We start from the raw sequence: 17,983 nt of genomic DNA, 5'->3' as shown, positions 1-17,983 counted from the left end.
TTTTTATAGTCCAACGATGTCTGGTACTAGGACGTTTGACTCATCACAGCAGTATGGCCTTCACACTCATAAAATGCCCTTTAAAAATTTGTGCGAACCACCAATTTTGGGGCGTTGGTGATACTTTTTGCCCCCATGGTATCAAAACTACCATTTTTTTGTTAATAATCTCTAAATTGTTTTACCAAAAGACTAAATTAAATGTGAAACAAACAAATTATCGAGAAAAGAGAGCCTTTAAACGAGAAAACATGTGACTTTGTAATCGTAACGTATACAATAGCGTCACTTTTATCATCCAAAAGTGCGCAAATTGAGATATGTAATTGCCTTAGCTCACATCGCGCGTCCACATTTCCTAATCTCTCGAGCGCATACGTATAATACACATAAAAAATAAAAAAAAATAAAAATAAAAAACATAATATACACACTCGACTTTTTGTGCCCCTCGATTGAGAGCCGGTTAATTAAGTTAATTGGCCGCTCGAGAGGACGAGTTCGGCGATATGCCGGCCGGCCGGCCGGCTTGTGATATATTATACGTTGTGTGACAATCTCGCGCATCGCTGAATTCCTCCGCACTGACGACGACCAAACATATACGTATACGTTCACACACACACACACACACACACACAACGACACAAGTGTGTAAACAAGCCTTACATTACTTAGCTCCCTCGCTGTAATTTGATGAACTGATAATGCTAACGCGCTCGTACTGAAATTACCACATTGCCGTTCCGAGTATAAGCCACGTGTCTTGAAATATTTACTTTTCCACAAAGATTTCTCTTCGTGCGGAAGAAAAGTTTCAAAACATAAATTTTAAGTAAGCATCGGTTAGCTGGAAGCTTTTTCTACCTTTTGAGCTGTATGAGTCATGAGAAGTATGCAACTCTACTTGAAAAATGATGTTGAAAAAAAAAAAAAAAAAAAAAAACTACACCATCGGTTTGTACTAAAAATATCTACTATTGCTCTGATTTCTAAGAACATAAATTGGATTAGTTGTAGTTTTTTATTTCCTTCATAAGTACTTGACTTAACTCGGATTGACACGCTTTTCGAAACTAAATCAAAAACATTTATTAACAACGTACTAGTTTTTCATTAACATCCATGAAACTTTTTTCCCATGTAAAATATGAAATGGTGGCACGAATGCCACGGCCACCATCCATCACCTCCACGATTGTCCCCAAATTTCATTAACGTCTGCCCGAGTTATCTTCGCTTTCTCTAATGGCCGATAAGGACGGCTAGTATTAGTAAGCGATTTTTGGATAAATTAATAGAACTCACTTTAGCCATTGTAGCGCATTTCCACTCGAACTTGGCTAGATACAACAGCTTGGTAGTATCAGTTAGATCTTATTTTCAAAAATGAATAACAGCTTTGGAAAAGAAACAGTATTCGACGGTGACGACGACAACAGTGTACTCGGGACAAACGCCTGTCGAGCAGAAATGGTGAGTTTCGTGCAACTTAAAACCCATAAACTTTTTTTCATCACAATATCATTAAAAATTAGTTTTTATTGAAATAATTACTAAACTTTTATACAAGTCCATTTTTACCATTAACTTTAATACATAGTATAACGTACAAGTAACTAAGGGCTAACTCTCATTAGAATTTTTACAGTGATAACTAATAGGTATGTAAAAAAAAAAAAAAAAAAAAAAAAAAATTGTTCATTTACAGGAAGTTACATCAAACCTATCTCGACAGGTGGACGACACGTGCAATATTTGCCTCGACGATATTTCAACGAGACCAAATCGGTGCGGCTACGGCGTGCTGAGCAATTGCGATCACAAATTTTGCTGGGACTGCCTGAAAACGTGGCGAGGGCCTACAGCAGCGAGTGACGATTCATCGTTGGATCCGTCGGTGAAAATCAAGTGCCCGGTTTGCCGAACGGCGTCCTGGTTTATGGCGCACAGCGCGAGGTGGGTCGAGGGGAGTGCTGGGAAAGAGGAGTGCACGTGGATCCACTTTGGAGCGACGGAGTGTATTCCTACTGTAACTCCCACGAATTTATACCCGGTGTTTTCTACCCTTCTCCCGCCCAATGATCTGGTTTACGAGGAGGGGGCGATCGAGACCTTTTTGTCGACTGGAAGACGTCAAAGCGACAATCAGGACCCGCGGAGGTGAGTGTTTGGCAACAACATGCTTGCAGAAGAAAAAAATAAATATATTTTTTACAATAATTTCAAAGAAAGTAGAGATGGTTATTTTTATTTTTTTTTTTATTTTTTTTTTTGTAGGTTCGTCGATTGCATGTACTATCGTTTTGGCTTTGGTCACTGCTCGTTTGGATCTAATTGTTTTTATCGGCACCAGACGATCCACCAGTATTCATATGAAATTGGTATCATGTTTGCGGAGCAGTTCATGCGGGAAAACAATTTTTGTGCTTTTTGCGGTGCTTGGGATTGTTTGTAATATAAATCCATTGAAAAATTTGAGTCTAAATGGATGATCAACTGAATTTTTTTAAGATTTAAATGCCTTTTACAAATAAACAATTTTAATAATTTTAATAACCAACGGAATTTTATACTATGTGACGTTATATCCTTATCAGTCATCACTATCGTCCCGTTCATTTTTACCCTGGAACATTTACATAATTTATCCATTTGTTCAATATTTGGTTTCTCAAAAAATATATGAGTCACGCATTAGGGTCTACTTAAATTTATTTTCCAATTTCTGTTAAAAGTCAATTAAATTATATAAAAAAATTTAAAATGTGTTTGAAAAATCTTTAAAAAAAAATGAAGTGTTCAGCAATCGGTAATTTATACTCTCGCAGCCTCCACATGCCATTTTCAAAACATACCGATTTTTTCGCTCCGCTTCAGAGAAAACAATGTGCTTTTCGTCGCGCCCTCCAATCAACTGGACGCGGTCGCTCGACTCTTCCTTCCGTTGCTCGTTTGCTTCACCAAAATATGGACCTTTAATTGACCAATGGACCCTCAAAATGCCCCTCGCGCTGCCATAAATCTACTGACTAAACCTCCAAAAAGTGGATATTCATCCGTGGGTTTTATTAATACCATCAAAGTTTTGGTCGACGCACACCTAAATGTTGTACTTACACGCCCTTTTAATTGTACTAATATCACTTTATGCATGACTCACCGATCCATACATGAGCGAAAAAGGCTTCCCTCGATTCCCCTCTTGTATCCTCTTTCTTCTCATTTTACTTGAGTCACACGCAGATTCGCTACACTTTTGGCTCGATCGTTTGGTTTGCAATTGTCAAGTTGGCGCACTTGTACACTTTTCAATTTCCTTTTTCAATTGACGCGTTTCTCGCTTAAATAAATTTCGTGGACGTTTTTGCGATCGCGCCGCAAACCGAAAACTATTGCTGTTAAGCTAAATTACATTATATATTTTCCACGTTGTATGAGTATAGTCGACAAAGGGTTTTGTTTCCTCTGCAAGTAAGTATGTGTTTGTACTCGATTGTACACACTTAAGTTTGTAATTCGCGAGCAAGCGAGCATTGTTTGTGTGCGTAAAAGGGAGAAAAGGACGCGTGGGAGTTGATTGAGCCGTCACGGGTGGGCCAGCACCGAAGCGGATGGAATCAACGATGCGCTCGAGCGAGCGATAATTAATGCCCTTAAATATATGTACATATAATGTGGTTGTGGATTTTGGTACAGGAGAAGAGGGTCTGCATTGGGTGTATGCATGAGAATTTCCATTGTCGATCGCTTTCGCTGCATTTTTTTTTTTTTTTTTTTTATTGGTTTAATTGGCCAATGTGGCGTTTATTGCGGTCTTTTATGATATCGCTGTATACATAAACTAATTACAGGTAGAACATTCAAACTATAATTAAGTTGTCGAATATTATTTATAATTTTTGACGTTTAATCACAAGCCAGTCTACGTTTTGAAGAGGTATAATTTTTTGTTGTAATTATTTATTTGCCATTTATTTGATCAAAGGCTTAATAAAAATTATTGGATCCAGTAAATCATTTCCTGAAGATTTGGGTAGACGAGAGTAGTAACACCATAAATATGAGGTGGATTATTGTTTGTTAAAAAAAATAAATTCCAGATTATAAAACTCTTTGTAAATATTAGCTCTGTGAGACCATACACACTCACGATGTTATTTTTGTTGGTAAACTCGCATAAAATGATACGAACCGATTAGTAAGCAGTGGATTGCTTTGTTGATGATAAGCGCATTCAATTTGTTCGATTATTTGATCAAACTCTACTTTATATACATTCAATTGAATTACATAATGAGCAAACACATGTATATTTAATCCGAAAATCAATTAACTTGACGAAAATTACGTGCGTCTTGGCAATGTTAATGTTTGTTATATACCCTTGACTATTTGCTTAGTAAATTATCCTGCATAAGTTTGTCCGAGTCTTATAAGAATATATAATCAATGATCCATCTCTCTTGGATCATAAAGAGCCAAAATATATGCATAAGGGCCCGTATATTGGCGAAAAAAAATCCACTCCCACGTAATTTCCCGAGCACTCGCATCAGCGAGAACGAGTCACATCATCAGAGCACCCATCACATGCGTGCCATACAAACCTCTCGACTCTAAAATCACTTTTCGCATATTCAAATGCAAATGCTTACATGTAACGCGGGTCCTCTCATACACGCGTTCGAAATCAGCGCTAAACACCATCTCGCCCTTATAAGGGCGTATACGCACCCCGAGCTGATGTAAATCGGGGATTCCCAAAAGCCCAAATCAACGGCAACCCCCACACTACTATTTCTCCCCCTTCCCTCGTAGAAAGCAAAAGACTGCAGCTGCACATGTATATATTATGATGTACACATCACAAACAAAAAAGAACGAAACCCACGACAAAATGAAAGTTGGTGTTGTACGCTGGTTGCAGGAAGTTTATAGGTCTACCCGTATATATAAGTTACGAAGGAGAAGGAACGAAAACTGATGACTATTCATTTCGCGTGAAAGAAAATGAGAGGCGGTGTATAGACACGTGGCGGTAACCAAAGCAACCCCCATAAAATCCAGTGAGAGCGCCACGTCTCCCAGACACTCTGCAATCACATATAATAATAATTTATCAACACATGTAAATTAAATATGCAGAATTTGTGAGTTTGGGGTGGATGCGAGGAAAATGATAAAGTATGTGTAATGCATTAGAGAATTCGGAGTCTTGCCGGTCGAGTTGATGTGAATTTAAAGATTTTTAACAGTTTTAACAATGAAATGGATGGTTTTATTTTCTCTTTGTTTTTTACAATACTACCGTCATGAAAATTAAAAGAAACAAAGTTTGTTTCTCTGCAATATGAAAGTCAAATAATCGTTAACGATTTTTTCTTAACTTTTTTCGTAAGTGAAAAAAAAAAAAAAAAGGATTTACTCTTACAATTAGGTGTACATGTACAATAGTGCTCTCCAGCCTTTAAATGACACGCGAAACCCGCATATGGGGCGCGGACCCCCTCGAGCGAACAAATCGACATTTATACGCTCGTACAACGCCACAGCGTTAGTTTTCCCCCCTGATTTTCAGTTCGGCCGTTTCTTGCGTTCAAATCCTCTTTTCCACTACTTACTCTTCTCTCTCGTGATTATCTCTCTCGCAAGAAGTGTTATGCCTATATGTATGTGAGCGGTGCATATAAGCACAAGTACGTTCGTGCATCTATACCCGGCAACCCACTCTTTTTCCGCGTGAGTCATCGAACCGAGCAATTTATATTCGTTTAGCCGTCGCGTCGGCTCGAAATAAACCACTTAAGTACGATGCCCTCCCTCCCTTTCTTTCTTTCCCTTCGCCCGAATATCTTTTTTTTCTTAACCGTGAAATATACAACACGTGTACGATTGTCGCCGTTAATTTTTATACGAAACGTAGATTAATTGTTTTTAAACGCGGTTATTATACGCGCAGCTGCACTTGGGAAAGTGCATACAGTAGAACGCGTTTGTTTTTAACGATATTAATGCGGTACGATATTTTACTATTTTTTCAAGAACATCGATTTTATCGCGGTTGTTTTTTTTTTTCATGCAACTTTATTATTTTTTCGCGTGTTTATTGATAGCTGTCATTTTTGGCGTCGTAATCAAGTTGACACTTATCTAACGTAAAATGCAGAGAGAAGATGTGAGAGAAATGAGTTCGAATAAAACGATGTACAGCGATGAAGATAAAGACTGATGGAAGAGAGAAGGCGCTTAATAAAATGGGTGGAGTTGCAAAGTATAAGGGCGATTGTGATACGAGTTGAAGTATTTCGACTCGGCATGTATGTTGTTTCTTACGATGTATATGTACACTGAGAGAAAAAATTTCTCGGAGCAAAGAAAATGTTTACTGTAAATAGCACAAAATAAATACATTTTTTTTTTTTTTTACATTAGGAATATATTTTCTTATTTCAAATGTACCAACATTTTTTAAAAATAAGTAATTGTAATCTTGTTTCAAGTGATAAGTTAGTTGGAATTATTTTTGTGTGGATATTTTGAGGCAAATTTTTGCATTAGCTGTCGAAACTAAGATTCTGTAAGAATATTCAATGATGAATAGATAAACCTCAGTTTGATACCGAGATAGAATAGTACTAAAATTGGCAAATAGAGTTTAAAAAAATGTTTCTCGATTTAAGCGCAATTCGTGGATCTCCGAGGGTATACATGCACATACTAACGTGAGAAAAGTAATTTCATTCTACTAAAGATGTCTTTTTTTCATTTTAAAAACCATAAATGCCCGTATCTTTGAGCAATTGATACCAATTGATTACTCAAACCTTGGACTCAAAGCCTATTACAATTAATACTTTTGCATACCAATTCCTACATATTGTTTAACCAAAGTAAAATTACATTAAAAACAGAGAGTGTAGCGTGCGCTTCGTTCTTTGAGTAATAATACATTGCAATGTCGCAATAAATATGTTTAAAATCATTAATAAGTATATGAATAATATTTACATGCGACCGGAAAAAAAATCGATATCTTCGAGCGTCAAAATAATGAAGATGCATACCGCGCGGGTAAGACGAGTAAGGCAACAACAAACGCACAGGGTGTCGCGTTGTCTTCCCCGCACAAGAAGGTTTATTGTTTCGAAAGCACGTCACAAAGAGAGGAAACGCTTTCTCTCTCTCTCTCGCATACCTTCCACCGCTACCGCTGGCATATATATGTATAGAATAATCGTTATTATTTGCGAGCCAACCGATTCACCGGTTTATCGGTGATACATGTATTGTGTATACATCGAGATGTATACGTGTACGTTTCTTCTATATCGAGCCACTTGTTATTTTGACGGCGAATTCCCGGCAGCCAAGCCGACCAGATCGATATTAATTTATCACTTTTGCAATTGTTGTTACTATTATCATTATTGTTACTCGCATTTTTGCGCACGTCACTTGCAAGGAATGCGTATATACTTGGACGCGTCAGTGTATATCCGCTCGAAACGGTAGTAGATAATTTTTCTTTCTTTTTTTTTTTTTTCCATACGATGATGTTCCATTGGTTATCTTTGGGGCAGTTCCGCAAGTTATTTTGTCGTTGCTATTTTTTTTTTTTTTTTTCATTTCTTGGAACCTGAACAAAGAAGGTGGGTGATCATATACTTTATTTGTAACGAAATAAAGGATTTTCGTGATAACAATTATAGGATAGAGTGATAATTTGGTTTTTGGAGTAATAATGGGTGGTTTTTTATAGATGAAAAATAAAAGTGAGCTGGTTGATTAAACAAATTCAGGAATACTATACATCATTGAGTAAAAGGAAATTGGATTCGAAAAAAAAAGACATTTACACGCATAATAAATTTAGTCTTTTCAACTTTACACTTTTTTTAAGTGTTTATTTCACGTTTTTGCATTTTACCTATAACTTTGCGTATACTTACGTCAATTTCAGTATTTCACGGTGTTAACTTTTGCACCAGTGTATACCACGAAAGAAAAGAGACGTACACATTTTTAACACAATATTAATTAGTTTTTTGAGAAAAATTAAAAATATTTCATTCGGTCGTACAATAATCCTGGTCTTTGAGTCGAACAAAGTTGCAAGCAAATGTATACAAGTACACAATGAGCAATGATTAATACCTAGTAAAAAATAAGAGAAAAAAATCTCGACCACGAAACAATACCACAATCAGTATACCAGTATTTTTAGGAGAGTCGAGCGGTTGGTTGAGTTGAACGAAAAAACAAAAAAAAAACAAAAAAAATGAAAACACCGCGAGAGGCGCATTGTAGGGATGAGCAGCTCCTTTTTGCGCGCTTTACTCCTAATACCGTTAGAGAGGAGAGCCCGCGTTTCCTTTCTTATGTATACGTATATACAATACGGCACAAAGCACGAATAGAGCACAACAGCGAGGACACCCGCGATGTCAACGGCCTTTCAGCTCTTTGGTTCAAACAGTCAATTGTTTTGCACGTAACGAGCATGGGTGTGCGGATGAAAATTGCAAATTTTAGCAGTTTTCAGTGAAAAATAAGGGTGACGTACGTGAATTACAATCTAACGAGAGCACTTTTTGTGTACCACTTTTGGAGCTTTTCAATGCCGTTGTTGTGCATTGCACAGGAACTTTTCAGAAGAAATTGAAATACCTTCACAATGGGTTGCACATGTTGCGATCGGTAAAAGTTAAATACGTCCCATCAGCGCGAGTAACGTCACAGCTTCGGTACTTATGTCCATGGATAACTACAACTGCTTTTTTCTTTATTTTTAATATTACCAAAAATACGCCCCGCAATGAACAGCAAAATATCATACATACGATTATTGGTGAAGAAAAAAAAAAAAAGGTTGCATCATAAGAGGCAACGAACGATCGTGTTCGACCTCGTGTATGCGCTTTATGTCCCGAGAGCAGGGGGCCGTAAAGGAAAATTACCAGTCGCACATGTGAATCCTACAGCGCGAGTATTTCAATTAACGATTTCTCTTTTATTTTCCCCTCCCCGAAGGGTCCGTAAAGCGCAAAACAACGCAAAGTAATTTTGCGGATTTACAGCTCAAATTATTTTCAGTGTCCATAAGTACACTGATGGTTACATACACAAAAGTATCTTTCCTTGGCTATTTTTCACCCAATGACGAAACGAAAGTGACGCACGACGATAATATTTTACGTAATTTATTACAGGGCAAAACTACTGTGCCTCGGAGGGACCATCATTGTCTTGCGCCCTAAATGAGCCATAAGTATAATCGTCCTGCCCTTGGGACTCGTAATGCTTTCATACTTTTACGGCACAGGCCGCCCAGCGCCATAAGTATACATGTATTCCCATGAGTGTAAATATATTTTCCGGTCGATTTGATTTTCATCACAGCATAAACGGCACGTCCAAGTTTTTCCGTCCGTTTCCGAAGTAAAGCGAGCCGTAATGCGGGGTATCGACTTTGTGGTAAAACACCATCCCGGGCCAATACAAACTGAGCAGCAGAGCCAAACGGCCGCCCTGGGCCGACTGTAGGCTCCAGCATCCTGGAACAAAGATCTCATCAATCGTACCGTCCTTTGCGTAAGTATATCCGATCAAAACTCACCCACTGGGGCGTCCTCCTCGAGGGTGTCCAAGAAATCGAGGGCCAAGTTGTAGTCCTGCCTGGCGAGGAGATTGGCGTTCCACTTGTTCTGGGGCAGCCGGGCGTGGACGTACGACCTGAGCCGGCCGGCTTCCTCGCGGGTGAGGCCTTCGAAGTTTGGGTTCAGAACTACATTTCCATCGGTGGTCTTGAACCAGCCGCCTCGTGGCACCACAGCCGCGTCGTAATTGATCAGGTAGACCGAGGCCGCCAGCCGGTCCTCTTCCTTCAGGTACTTGACTATTAGCTCCTGCGTAACGGAGATTATCTAGTTTTCGTGAGAGCAGAGCTGTTGGTTTTATAATCTACTTTCCGCGAAACTCACGTGTTGAATACCATCAGGATCGTTTGGCGGGTATGGAGGATTGGCGTCGTAGACGTTGGTGACCAGAGCGGGATCGCCTTGGAAATTGGAAATCGCCAGGGGAGTCAGCATGATGGCGCACTTGGTTGGCTCGGGCATCAAAAACCAGGTCAAACAATCGGTACTGTAAACCGGTACGTTGTCAGGTGTCCCCACAAGCGCGTGGGGTCCCATTATCGGTAAGCGTGTACCTGTAGAAATATTTCTGTCCGTCGAGGCACTGTTTTCGAAAACCATAAGCCACGTGGTAGTCGTTTCGGATGCCGTCAATTCTGCCCCAGTAGTAGCACTTCTCGAAGTGATTCTCTTGCTGGAGTATGAGCAGAGAACTTTGCAACAGCTGGGATCTCTCCACGGCTACGCAGAATCCGGCGTGGCCGAATATGTCGAGGCTTTCGAGTAGCTTTGTGCACTCCATAATACACTTGTCGGTTGAGAGACTCGTTATTTATTTATTGTTATTTTTTTTTTCAAACAAAACAATAGTCGAGTCGCGGAATCGTGAATTTACTCGATCGGTTTGGTGGTTCGATCAGGTTAGCCCGTAAACAAACGAGTGTTTAACCAGGTATATACAAGTATAGGGTAATGAGTTGGCAAAGGATTTTGAAAATATGTGTTTTTTAATAAAATAACGCCCAACTAGAGTTGTTGGTTGATATTATCACTAAGCAATCTGTAATCATATTTTGCACGTACTCGGGTAATTTACATGGATATTATGAAATTATAAATATACTATTTTATAACAATTTGTCTTCTTTTTTTGTACAGAGTCAATATTTTTTTTACCAAAAATTTTTGGCAAAAAATTGATAAATTTACGCTACACGTACTCTTGGATATCTCTAAAATGGATTTCTACAAATAGGACAAGCCGACTTGTGGCTCGTATTGAACCATTTGTACTGCAAAAGAAGAAAACGTGTTAATCATTAGCTTGCATTTCACTTTACATAATAAACAATGTTTTACTGCTTACCAGACAAGGAGTGTGGAACTTTTTACGGCAAGTGTGACAAGAGAGTTTTGGTATTTGGTAGGTGCTGAGGTGAAATATACTAAAGCAGATGTAACACTCTTCCACACCGGCATATCGTTTGTCAAGATTTGTTTTCCACAGCATGAGACCATCCCAAATCGAACCGTTCTAATGCAGATAGTCACATCAGTGGTGAAAGATCTGAATTCTTGTCACACGAATGGAAATTAGTACAAACCTGATGCGTTAGGAAAATTGAAAGCTGCATGTGGCAGTTCCTCCAGTTTGCTGTGCCACCCACATGCTGACCAGGCTCGACAGTGACGGTACCAAGGGGATGATTCGGTGGCAAGGTAATATTTAGTTCGAGCGTTGTGTCGTCCATCTGATACAACGCTATGACTTCGCGGTTCATTGGATGAACTTTCACCTGTGGAAAACAAAGTGACGCATATTTACGTGCTCATAAGTGGTAAGAAAAGACATACTTATCAATTTTTTACCTGCATGTTATCAACTTGTGCCAGTTTGTTGTCATAAAGTTCCTCGTGGCACAGGAATGGACTGACGTAAAGCGTCGTTATTTTGTCAACAGCAGTGCTCACTCGACTGTCGGCTGTGCTCCACCATTGCCTCACTAGAACAGGCAAGTAACGCAAACAATTCGTATACAACGAACATACCAAGTGGTCGAGTCTCCATTCAGTCCAGCCAGCTGCAATGACAAAAATTAATAAACATCAGGACGATAATGTTTGCTGAGTGAGGTCTAGATTTTTCCATCAAGCTTACCCATGAAATCGAGGGACGGTACAGAGCTGAATATATTGATTAATTCTATGCTTTTATTTTTAGAGTCTTGCAATACTTCTACCGGCATCAGTCGGAATAGATTGTTCAGTAAACACGGGAAGAAATCCTCTCTGAAAATTAATTATCTAAATTACACCACTGAGTCAGGACATATGGAATTCTAGTAGAAATTTTCAGGCCTACTTTAATATTTCGGCATAATGATAACGCAAATCTCCGTTGGCTTTGGCACACATGTTTAGTACAACACCCCAAGCAAGCAAATAACCAATAGTGTAAGTATATGAATCAGTGTAGGGTTGAATCGTACAGCTAGTAGTATCGCACAGTCTGAAAAATTATAAATTGAAATATTTGGTCCCGATAAAATAAAAAGCAGTGTATTCGATATCAAACTGACTTAAAGTCCATCAGGATTGTGTTAACAATATTTTGTGACATTTTCAAGATTTGCTCGAATTTACACATGTTAAATGTTTTCACATCCAGTTTTTCATCTCCAATAATTTCTTTGTCGCGTTGAACGAGTACATCAGCGATATTGTTGAGAGCGATGTATGCACCCAACTGTAGACTCAGTACTGGCGAATGAATCAGCTTTAAAAGAAGCTCAATGATTTCTTCTTCAGATTTCAAGCACAAGCTCATGGATGAATCTACGTCGATTAGTGGATTCGTATAAACTTTCAAAGATTTTCCCAAATAGTTGAGTGGTATGATCGAAGTGAGGGATGTGTCCTTGTTATTATATAATTCTGTACCAAATATAATTAATGGTATTTTACAATTTCGAAACAACGTTTAAGGCTATGAAAAAGGGTATACGATTTACCAGCAAACATCATCCACGATTCGAAAGAATCTTTTTGTAAATGGGAAGAAAAGACATTTTTCCATTCGTCTATGAATGAAAAAGGTATTTCTTCAATTGGATTTTTAACATAATCGTTTACAATTTCTTGAATAACACAATAAAGTTTATTGACATTGATTGTCAAAGCTTTCACCTGAAAATGATATGCCACGTAATATTTAATTTATATAATTTGTTTATAAAAATGAGTACCTTGAAATCCGTATGATAAGCAATGGATTTTCTAAAGGAAAGTTGCCAAGATGCTAAACATAAATCTATGACATCCCATTGAGCGATTGTAAGCTTTTTGGGGATTTTCACGACACACTCGATCAAAAATAAAATAACTTCCAAGGGCAGAATAAAAACTTTCCAATCAACGTCATGGATGTCACTGTAAATGATAAATACAAATTAATTATTTACCAGACATCGAGACTAAATTTGAAAGCAATTTGTATTCTATACCAGTTTAATAATAAGGCCAAGGGCTCATCTTGTTGTCTTTTAGTTATCAAGTCAAAAACATCGGTCAAATGTGATAAATCGTTATGACTCAATTCAATTCTTGCTAGATAAATCTTATAAAAGTCACTTTGATCGTCCAAAGATGACACGAATTTTTTCAAACCAGCACAATTCTTCAACAACTAAAATCCAATGTTTAATTTAAGAATATTTCATTAAGTTCAAATAAATGAAATGACGTTGGATTATTGAAACGAACCTGGAAGCACTGCAAGTAAACTTCAATACTGTTGGATTCTTTGATGGAATCCACGTCACAGTTTTCAAATAGCTCTGACAAGGTATCTTCTGGTATAAAGAAGTCACGGTAAAACTTTATAACATACGCATAAATGGCACCAGATGTCGAGAGTAATCTAAAAAAAAAACTTTTAAGGTAAATTTCTGATCAATCAATAACATTACAGCATATAGTAAGGTAACTCACCTATTTAAGTTACCTAAAACCTTTTTATGAACGTCTTCAGGTAAAAACGTTTTCAAACAATTCAACTCGCTGTGAAGAACTTTACTCAGCGAATTAACATCAATCGAGTGTTTGGTCTATCATAGTAACAAATATTTTAATTAAAACCTGTGTGTATTCAAACATAGAATAAAATTAAAAATAATGTCAAACTCACAGAATTGTAATGTTTGACGTAAATTTCTCCTAAGGCAGCAGCACAGGAGAGATTTATCAAAATTTCTACTATTTCAGGGACATCTGCTGTATTTGGTAATAATTGATTCAGAATTTTCGCACTTGCTGCGGCCCATTTCAAGCATTTGTGCATGCTATCTTCAAAGTTAACATTGCGCAAGTCAATCTCGAAAGATTCGCCGCACATTTGACCTTTCTGTACTAGGTCTGAAACGTACAGATTTCCAGTAATCACTTCACCATAAAGCGCGGTTCCGGAAGCTTCGATCATCCACGTTTTTATGTCCAATTCTATCAAAATACTCATAACGTATTTCTTTGAGTAATGCTCGCTACTCTTGATAACGGCATCAATCAAGCTGGTGGATAAACTGATCAAAGAATCTTTGGTATCGCTCCTAAAAAAAAAATTATTTACGATTCTTTCAACAAAAAAAAAAAAAAAAAAAAAAAAAAAAAAAAAAAAAAAAATGATTCCAAGTTTATACTAACGTTGAAAAAATCTTCTCCCACACAATCGTCGCAAAATATTTGACGTACTTGGCAAAGTCATCCTCCGAAATCTTTTTACTTATCTCACAGAGACCATAAGTCCACGCCTCTTGTACTGTTGCGACTACCATAGAAGACTCACTGTCATTATCGATTCGCTCCATGCTGTCGCGAATGTGTAAAATAAACACAGCTTTGAGCAGATCAACTGCTCCAGATGTGATTTTTTTATGACTACAGGACATAGCAAGCAGACGAGAGAGCAGAGTACCGGTTTTTTTAACGAGTTTTTCGCTTTTCCATGGCATTTGGTTGACCATTCGGCATAGCGACGACGAGATCCCGCAAATTGCTTCACTGCTCACTACCAAGTCTATCAAATCAATGAAGATTTTTAATTCAAGTTTTTTCATTTGAAAAAGCCAGCTAAATGATTTAATTACCTCCACCTGCAGTAGGTTCAAACGCTCGAACAAACATATTTTCATCAAACTCTGTGATCTCAAGAGAAGACATTACATCTTGAGCCGTTGTAATCAGAGTACTGGTAATGAGTGATTCTTTGCACCATTTACGCACAATTCTGTCTTCTCTGTATTTCTTCATTAACGCGCGTTGCACTGCAATTTTGCGCACCTTAATGTCGTCAATCTGAAATTTACAACGAAAATAAAGATTCTCTGATCAGTTTTGCAAATACCGAGAAAAACAAATCATTACCTCTAGGAACGATTGCAACACTTCCTGCTTTTCAGCTTCCGACATGTGCGACATGATACTAAATATCAAATTGATCAAATCCTCGGTCTCCCCGTTTTCACTGTTTAGCATTATCTTCAAGTTTTTGTAATAAAATTGCAGCAGACTGGCATCCTCGTCATACGTCTTAGCTAACTGTTGGAACAAACCCTTGCTCTCATGGCCTGCTACTAGCCTCACTAGATCAGCAACCTTGTGCTTGAGCGGTTGGTCAGTGATACGTCTGAAGTAGCCGACACAAAGCCTAGTAATGAGCTGCTGGAGTTCCTTGAGAAAAGCAACAGCCTCCGTATTACTCTTGTCAACCGACAACGGTGTCAACGCCAGGTCTTTGGGTGGTGATTTCGCTTCTTTTGAGTCCGAAAATTTGACCTTCATGTTCCGTCTACTGTGTTCCGGCGCGATCTTCAGATACTGCAACAGGTCGGTCATCGATGAAACGATCGCACTCGTTGCTGAGCTTTCGCTCGCCTTGTCGATCAACCGATCAAAGGTTGCGGCTAGATCGTGCCAGAAGATTTCCATCATCCGTCCGTAGACCGCGTTATCTGGGCTGTCGCTGTTTTTGCTCCAGTAGCGCAAAAGGTGTGCCAACTCGCAGAAAAATATCGGACATATCGTTTGACTTTCGCTCAGGCAGGACTCTACCACTGGCATAAGCTACAATCAAAAAGTAATGGATATTCTTCACGGATTTTAAAATCAATTTTCAGCCGTTACGTTACCTGATCTTTGAGCAAGCTTTTACAGATGTCTTCGTTGTCGTTATTGACAAGGATGGCGTATTTGAGGCATTCGACAAATGAAGTTACCACTGCAAATGCTTCAGATCTACTGAACTTGACACTTTTTACTGAAAAACTGAAATTTTGTATTATTGGTCGATGCACTGGCAAAGATCACTTGATCTTGTGATTTATATGGAAAGCAAAATTAACTGAGATATTTTGTAAGGAAAAATTTAAGAATTGTTGTTGTTTAAACTTACCCTTGCCGCATATTTTCAAAAAAGGTTGTGAAAAGCATTGCATCATCGACCTCAAACTTTTGGAATTGACTGAGGAATGGTAGTAAATTTGGGTAAACAACACTCGCGCAGTACTGCCCACCATTTTTCAATACTCGCCAAAGTTTAGGCAGTACTAACTTATCTATGCTTACAATCTTATGCCAGTCCTAACAAAAAAAAAGTTTATGGATAATAACAGATAAAATGTTGGCTCATTAAAATTGAACATTAGTTTGTAAGATAAAGAACCTCTATTTTGTTGATTGCTACTAAAAGAGATTCCCAGACTGCAGTGAGAAGAGCTGGATCAATTTCATCCAAACTGTTCATTATAGAAGTCAATACTTTCTTTTTTTCCTCACACGCAATAATCGTGCTGCAACACACAAGTGCACTAAGTGCATTGAAAAATGCCGCTTTGGTAGAACTATCTTCATTCTTTACAAGCTTCCAGAATTTACCACTGTTTATGATTTTTTTGTGATACACCGCAGTTTTTTCAATATCAGCTGGTGTAACGGTTTTCAAGTAAAAATTATAAGCTTGCAGGCTGGAAGTTAGTATTTTTTGGTACTTGGAATTCATTTCTTCTGGAGGTATCGATCTGTAAATAATATTGCATTTAGTTTCCCAACAATTTTTTGAGCACTTAAATAAAAAAAAACTTACTTATTAGTAGAAAGTCCTTGTGGAGTTAAAACAGTAATATTATCACAAATGTAGCTCAAAATTTCATCTTGGCAATGAACAACTGCACTAACATACTTTTGTGGTGGAAAAGTATTCTGAAATCCATTATGAACATTTTTATAAGCCATATGTCATTAAAAAATATCCAAATAATTGAAAAAAATTAATGACTTGCATTCAAACAGTTACTAGCTGCTGAGGCAGCTGGTGGATACACATCGTACTGAGATACAAACCAAGGACCAGCAACTTGTTTCAAGATCGTAGCTATCATCTTGCCAACTCGTTTGACAAGTGCTGCATGAGCCATTTGTGCAGCTTCCCTCACCCTGTGATCCACGTCAATGGAGAGGGAGCAATAGTAACGTGGCCAACAGGGCAACATGGTCTCTACGACTGACAAGTCCAAGTTTATGCAAAGTTCTGAAAACTCCAGTAGTGCCTGAAAACACAATTATCTGTGTAGTATTATTCTCAACAGTTAATGAGTTTTCTGTTTCAATCAGTAACAAGTGCATACCTTGTACTTGGTTGTAGAATCTTTTTTGCTCATTTTCTTAAGAACCAGCTGAAATGCAGGATCCAGACTGCTTACTTCGGTATTCTGTGTAATCGATAATCCAGGAAGAATTGGTGTGAATCCTCCATCCTTGGCCGCTGCAAAGCCAACGAAACTTGTGGCAGCCGTCCCAAGCAGTTCAGCACTGCGGCTACTGTTTGAAGGCTGGAAACGTTAAATATACAAATGAGATATGGGCATGATGAAAAAAAAAAAAAAAAAAAAAAAAAACAAAGCTCAAAGGCTTACAGACAGTACAATAACAAAATTTAAAAGTAATGATCTAGTAATTTTTAAGCAGCCAAGTAAGCTAAATTACACAAAAAACAACACTCACTCGTGCATTGCCCTTAGTCCGCTGTCCTTTGGCTTTGCCCATGATTAATGTTCCGCTCTTTTTGATTGATGACCCTAATGATGATTCCCTATGATATCGTTCATCGAATTCAGTACAGGCCGCTAATCTTATTTTATGACGTTAGGTATATCAATTAAATACAAGAAAAATATCCGATTGTTCCGAAAGTCACAAAGCATTGCACCGATCACACATGCAGAGGGATATTTACAAACATATCTATACACAGCGATCAGCTGATTCGATTCGCGGGGAAGACTGAATTCTAAAAT

The 17,983-nt window shown here is 38.1% G+C and overlaps 3 protein-coding genes across 4 annotated transcripts; 1 reads left to right on the top strand and 2 right to left on the bottom strand.

Annotated features, from left to right (window-relative positions):
* The first annotated feature begins 1,338 nt into the window (after positions 1-1,338).
* On the top strand, positions 1,339-2,519 carry LOC149376036 (uncharacterized). The gene is made up of 3 exons (XM_089592802.1): positions 1,339-1,476; positions 1,712-2,163; positions 2,281-2,519. Exons 1-3 carry the CDS (start codon positions 1,390-1,392, stop codon positions 2,456-2,458), a joined length of 717 nt encoding a protein of 238 aa, XP_089448928.1. The 5' UTR covers positions 1,339-1,389; the 3' UTR covers positions 2,459-2,519.
* Positions 2,520-9,396: 6,877 nt separating this feature from the next.
* Rsph9 (Radial spoke head protein 9) lies at positions 9,397-10,440 on the bottom strand. Of its 2 annotated transcripts, none has more exons than XM_014357876.2 (4): positions 10,214-10,440; positions 9,984-10,146; positions 9,620-9,908; positions 9,397-9,557 (listed from the first exon to the last, which is right to left on the bottom strand). In XM_014357876.2, the coding sequence occupies exons 1-4, from the start codon at positions 10,438-10,440 to the stop codon at positions 9,397-9,399; spliced, it is 840 nt and encodes a 279-aa protein (XP_014213362.2). The 2 variants fall into 2 exon arrangements, with proteins under 2 accessions (XP_014213362.2, XP_089449762.1); XM_089593636.1 differs by having other exon boundaries at positions 9,620-9,898; positions 9,995-10,146.
* A 244-nt stretch (positions 10,441-10,684) lies between these two features.
* Positions 10,685-17,923, bottom strand: Ltn1 (E3 ubiquitin-protein ligase listerin). The gene is made up of 23 exons (XM_014357848.2): positions 17,691-17,923; positions 17,315-17,518; positions 16,970-17,236; positions 16,774-16,889; positions 16,354-16,708; positions 16,084-16,271; positions 15,821-15,956; positions 15,057-15,755; positions 14,780-14,987; positions 14,337-14,709; positions 13,825-14,242; positions 13,629-13,744; positions 13,401-13,557; positions 13,142-13,323; positions 12,884-13,067; positions 12,650-12,824; positions 12,218-12,572; positions 12,001-12,147; positions 11,797-11,927; positions 11,508-11,719; positions 11,243-11,434; positions 11,005-11,172; positions 10,685-10,930 (listed from the first exon to the last, which is right to left on the bottom strand). The coding sequence occupies exons 1-23, from the start codon at positions 17,730-17,732 to the stop codon at positions 10,871-10,873; spliced, it is 5,085 nt and encodes a 1,694-aa protein (XP_014213334.2). The 5' UTR covers positions 17,733-17,923; the 3' UTR covers positions 10,685-10,870.
* Between the last annotated feature and the right edge of the window lie 60 nt (positions 17,924-17,983).

This window comes from Copidosoma floridanum, unplaced genomic scaffold, assembly GCF_036245765.1.
Source record: "Copidosoma floridanum isolate Cflo_tuat_1 unplaced genomic scaffold, Cflo_Japanese_pri ptg000001l, whole genome shotgun sequence".
Classification (NCBI taxonomy): domain Eukaryota; kingdom Metazoa; phylum Arthropoda; class Insecta; order Hymenoptera; family Encyrtidae; genus Copidosoma; species Copidosoma floridanum.
The sequence above is the reverse complement of the archived record's forward strand: the minus strand, read 5'-3'. Positions and strand labels throughout refer to the sequence as shown.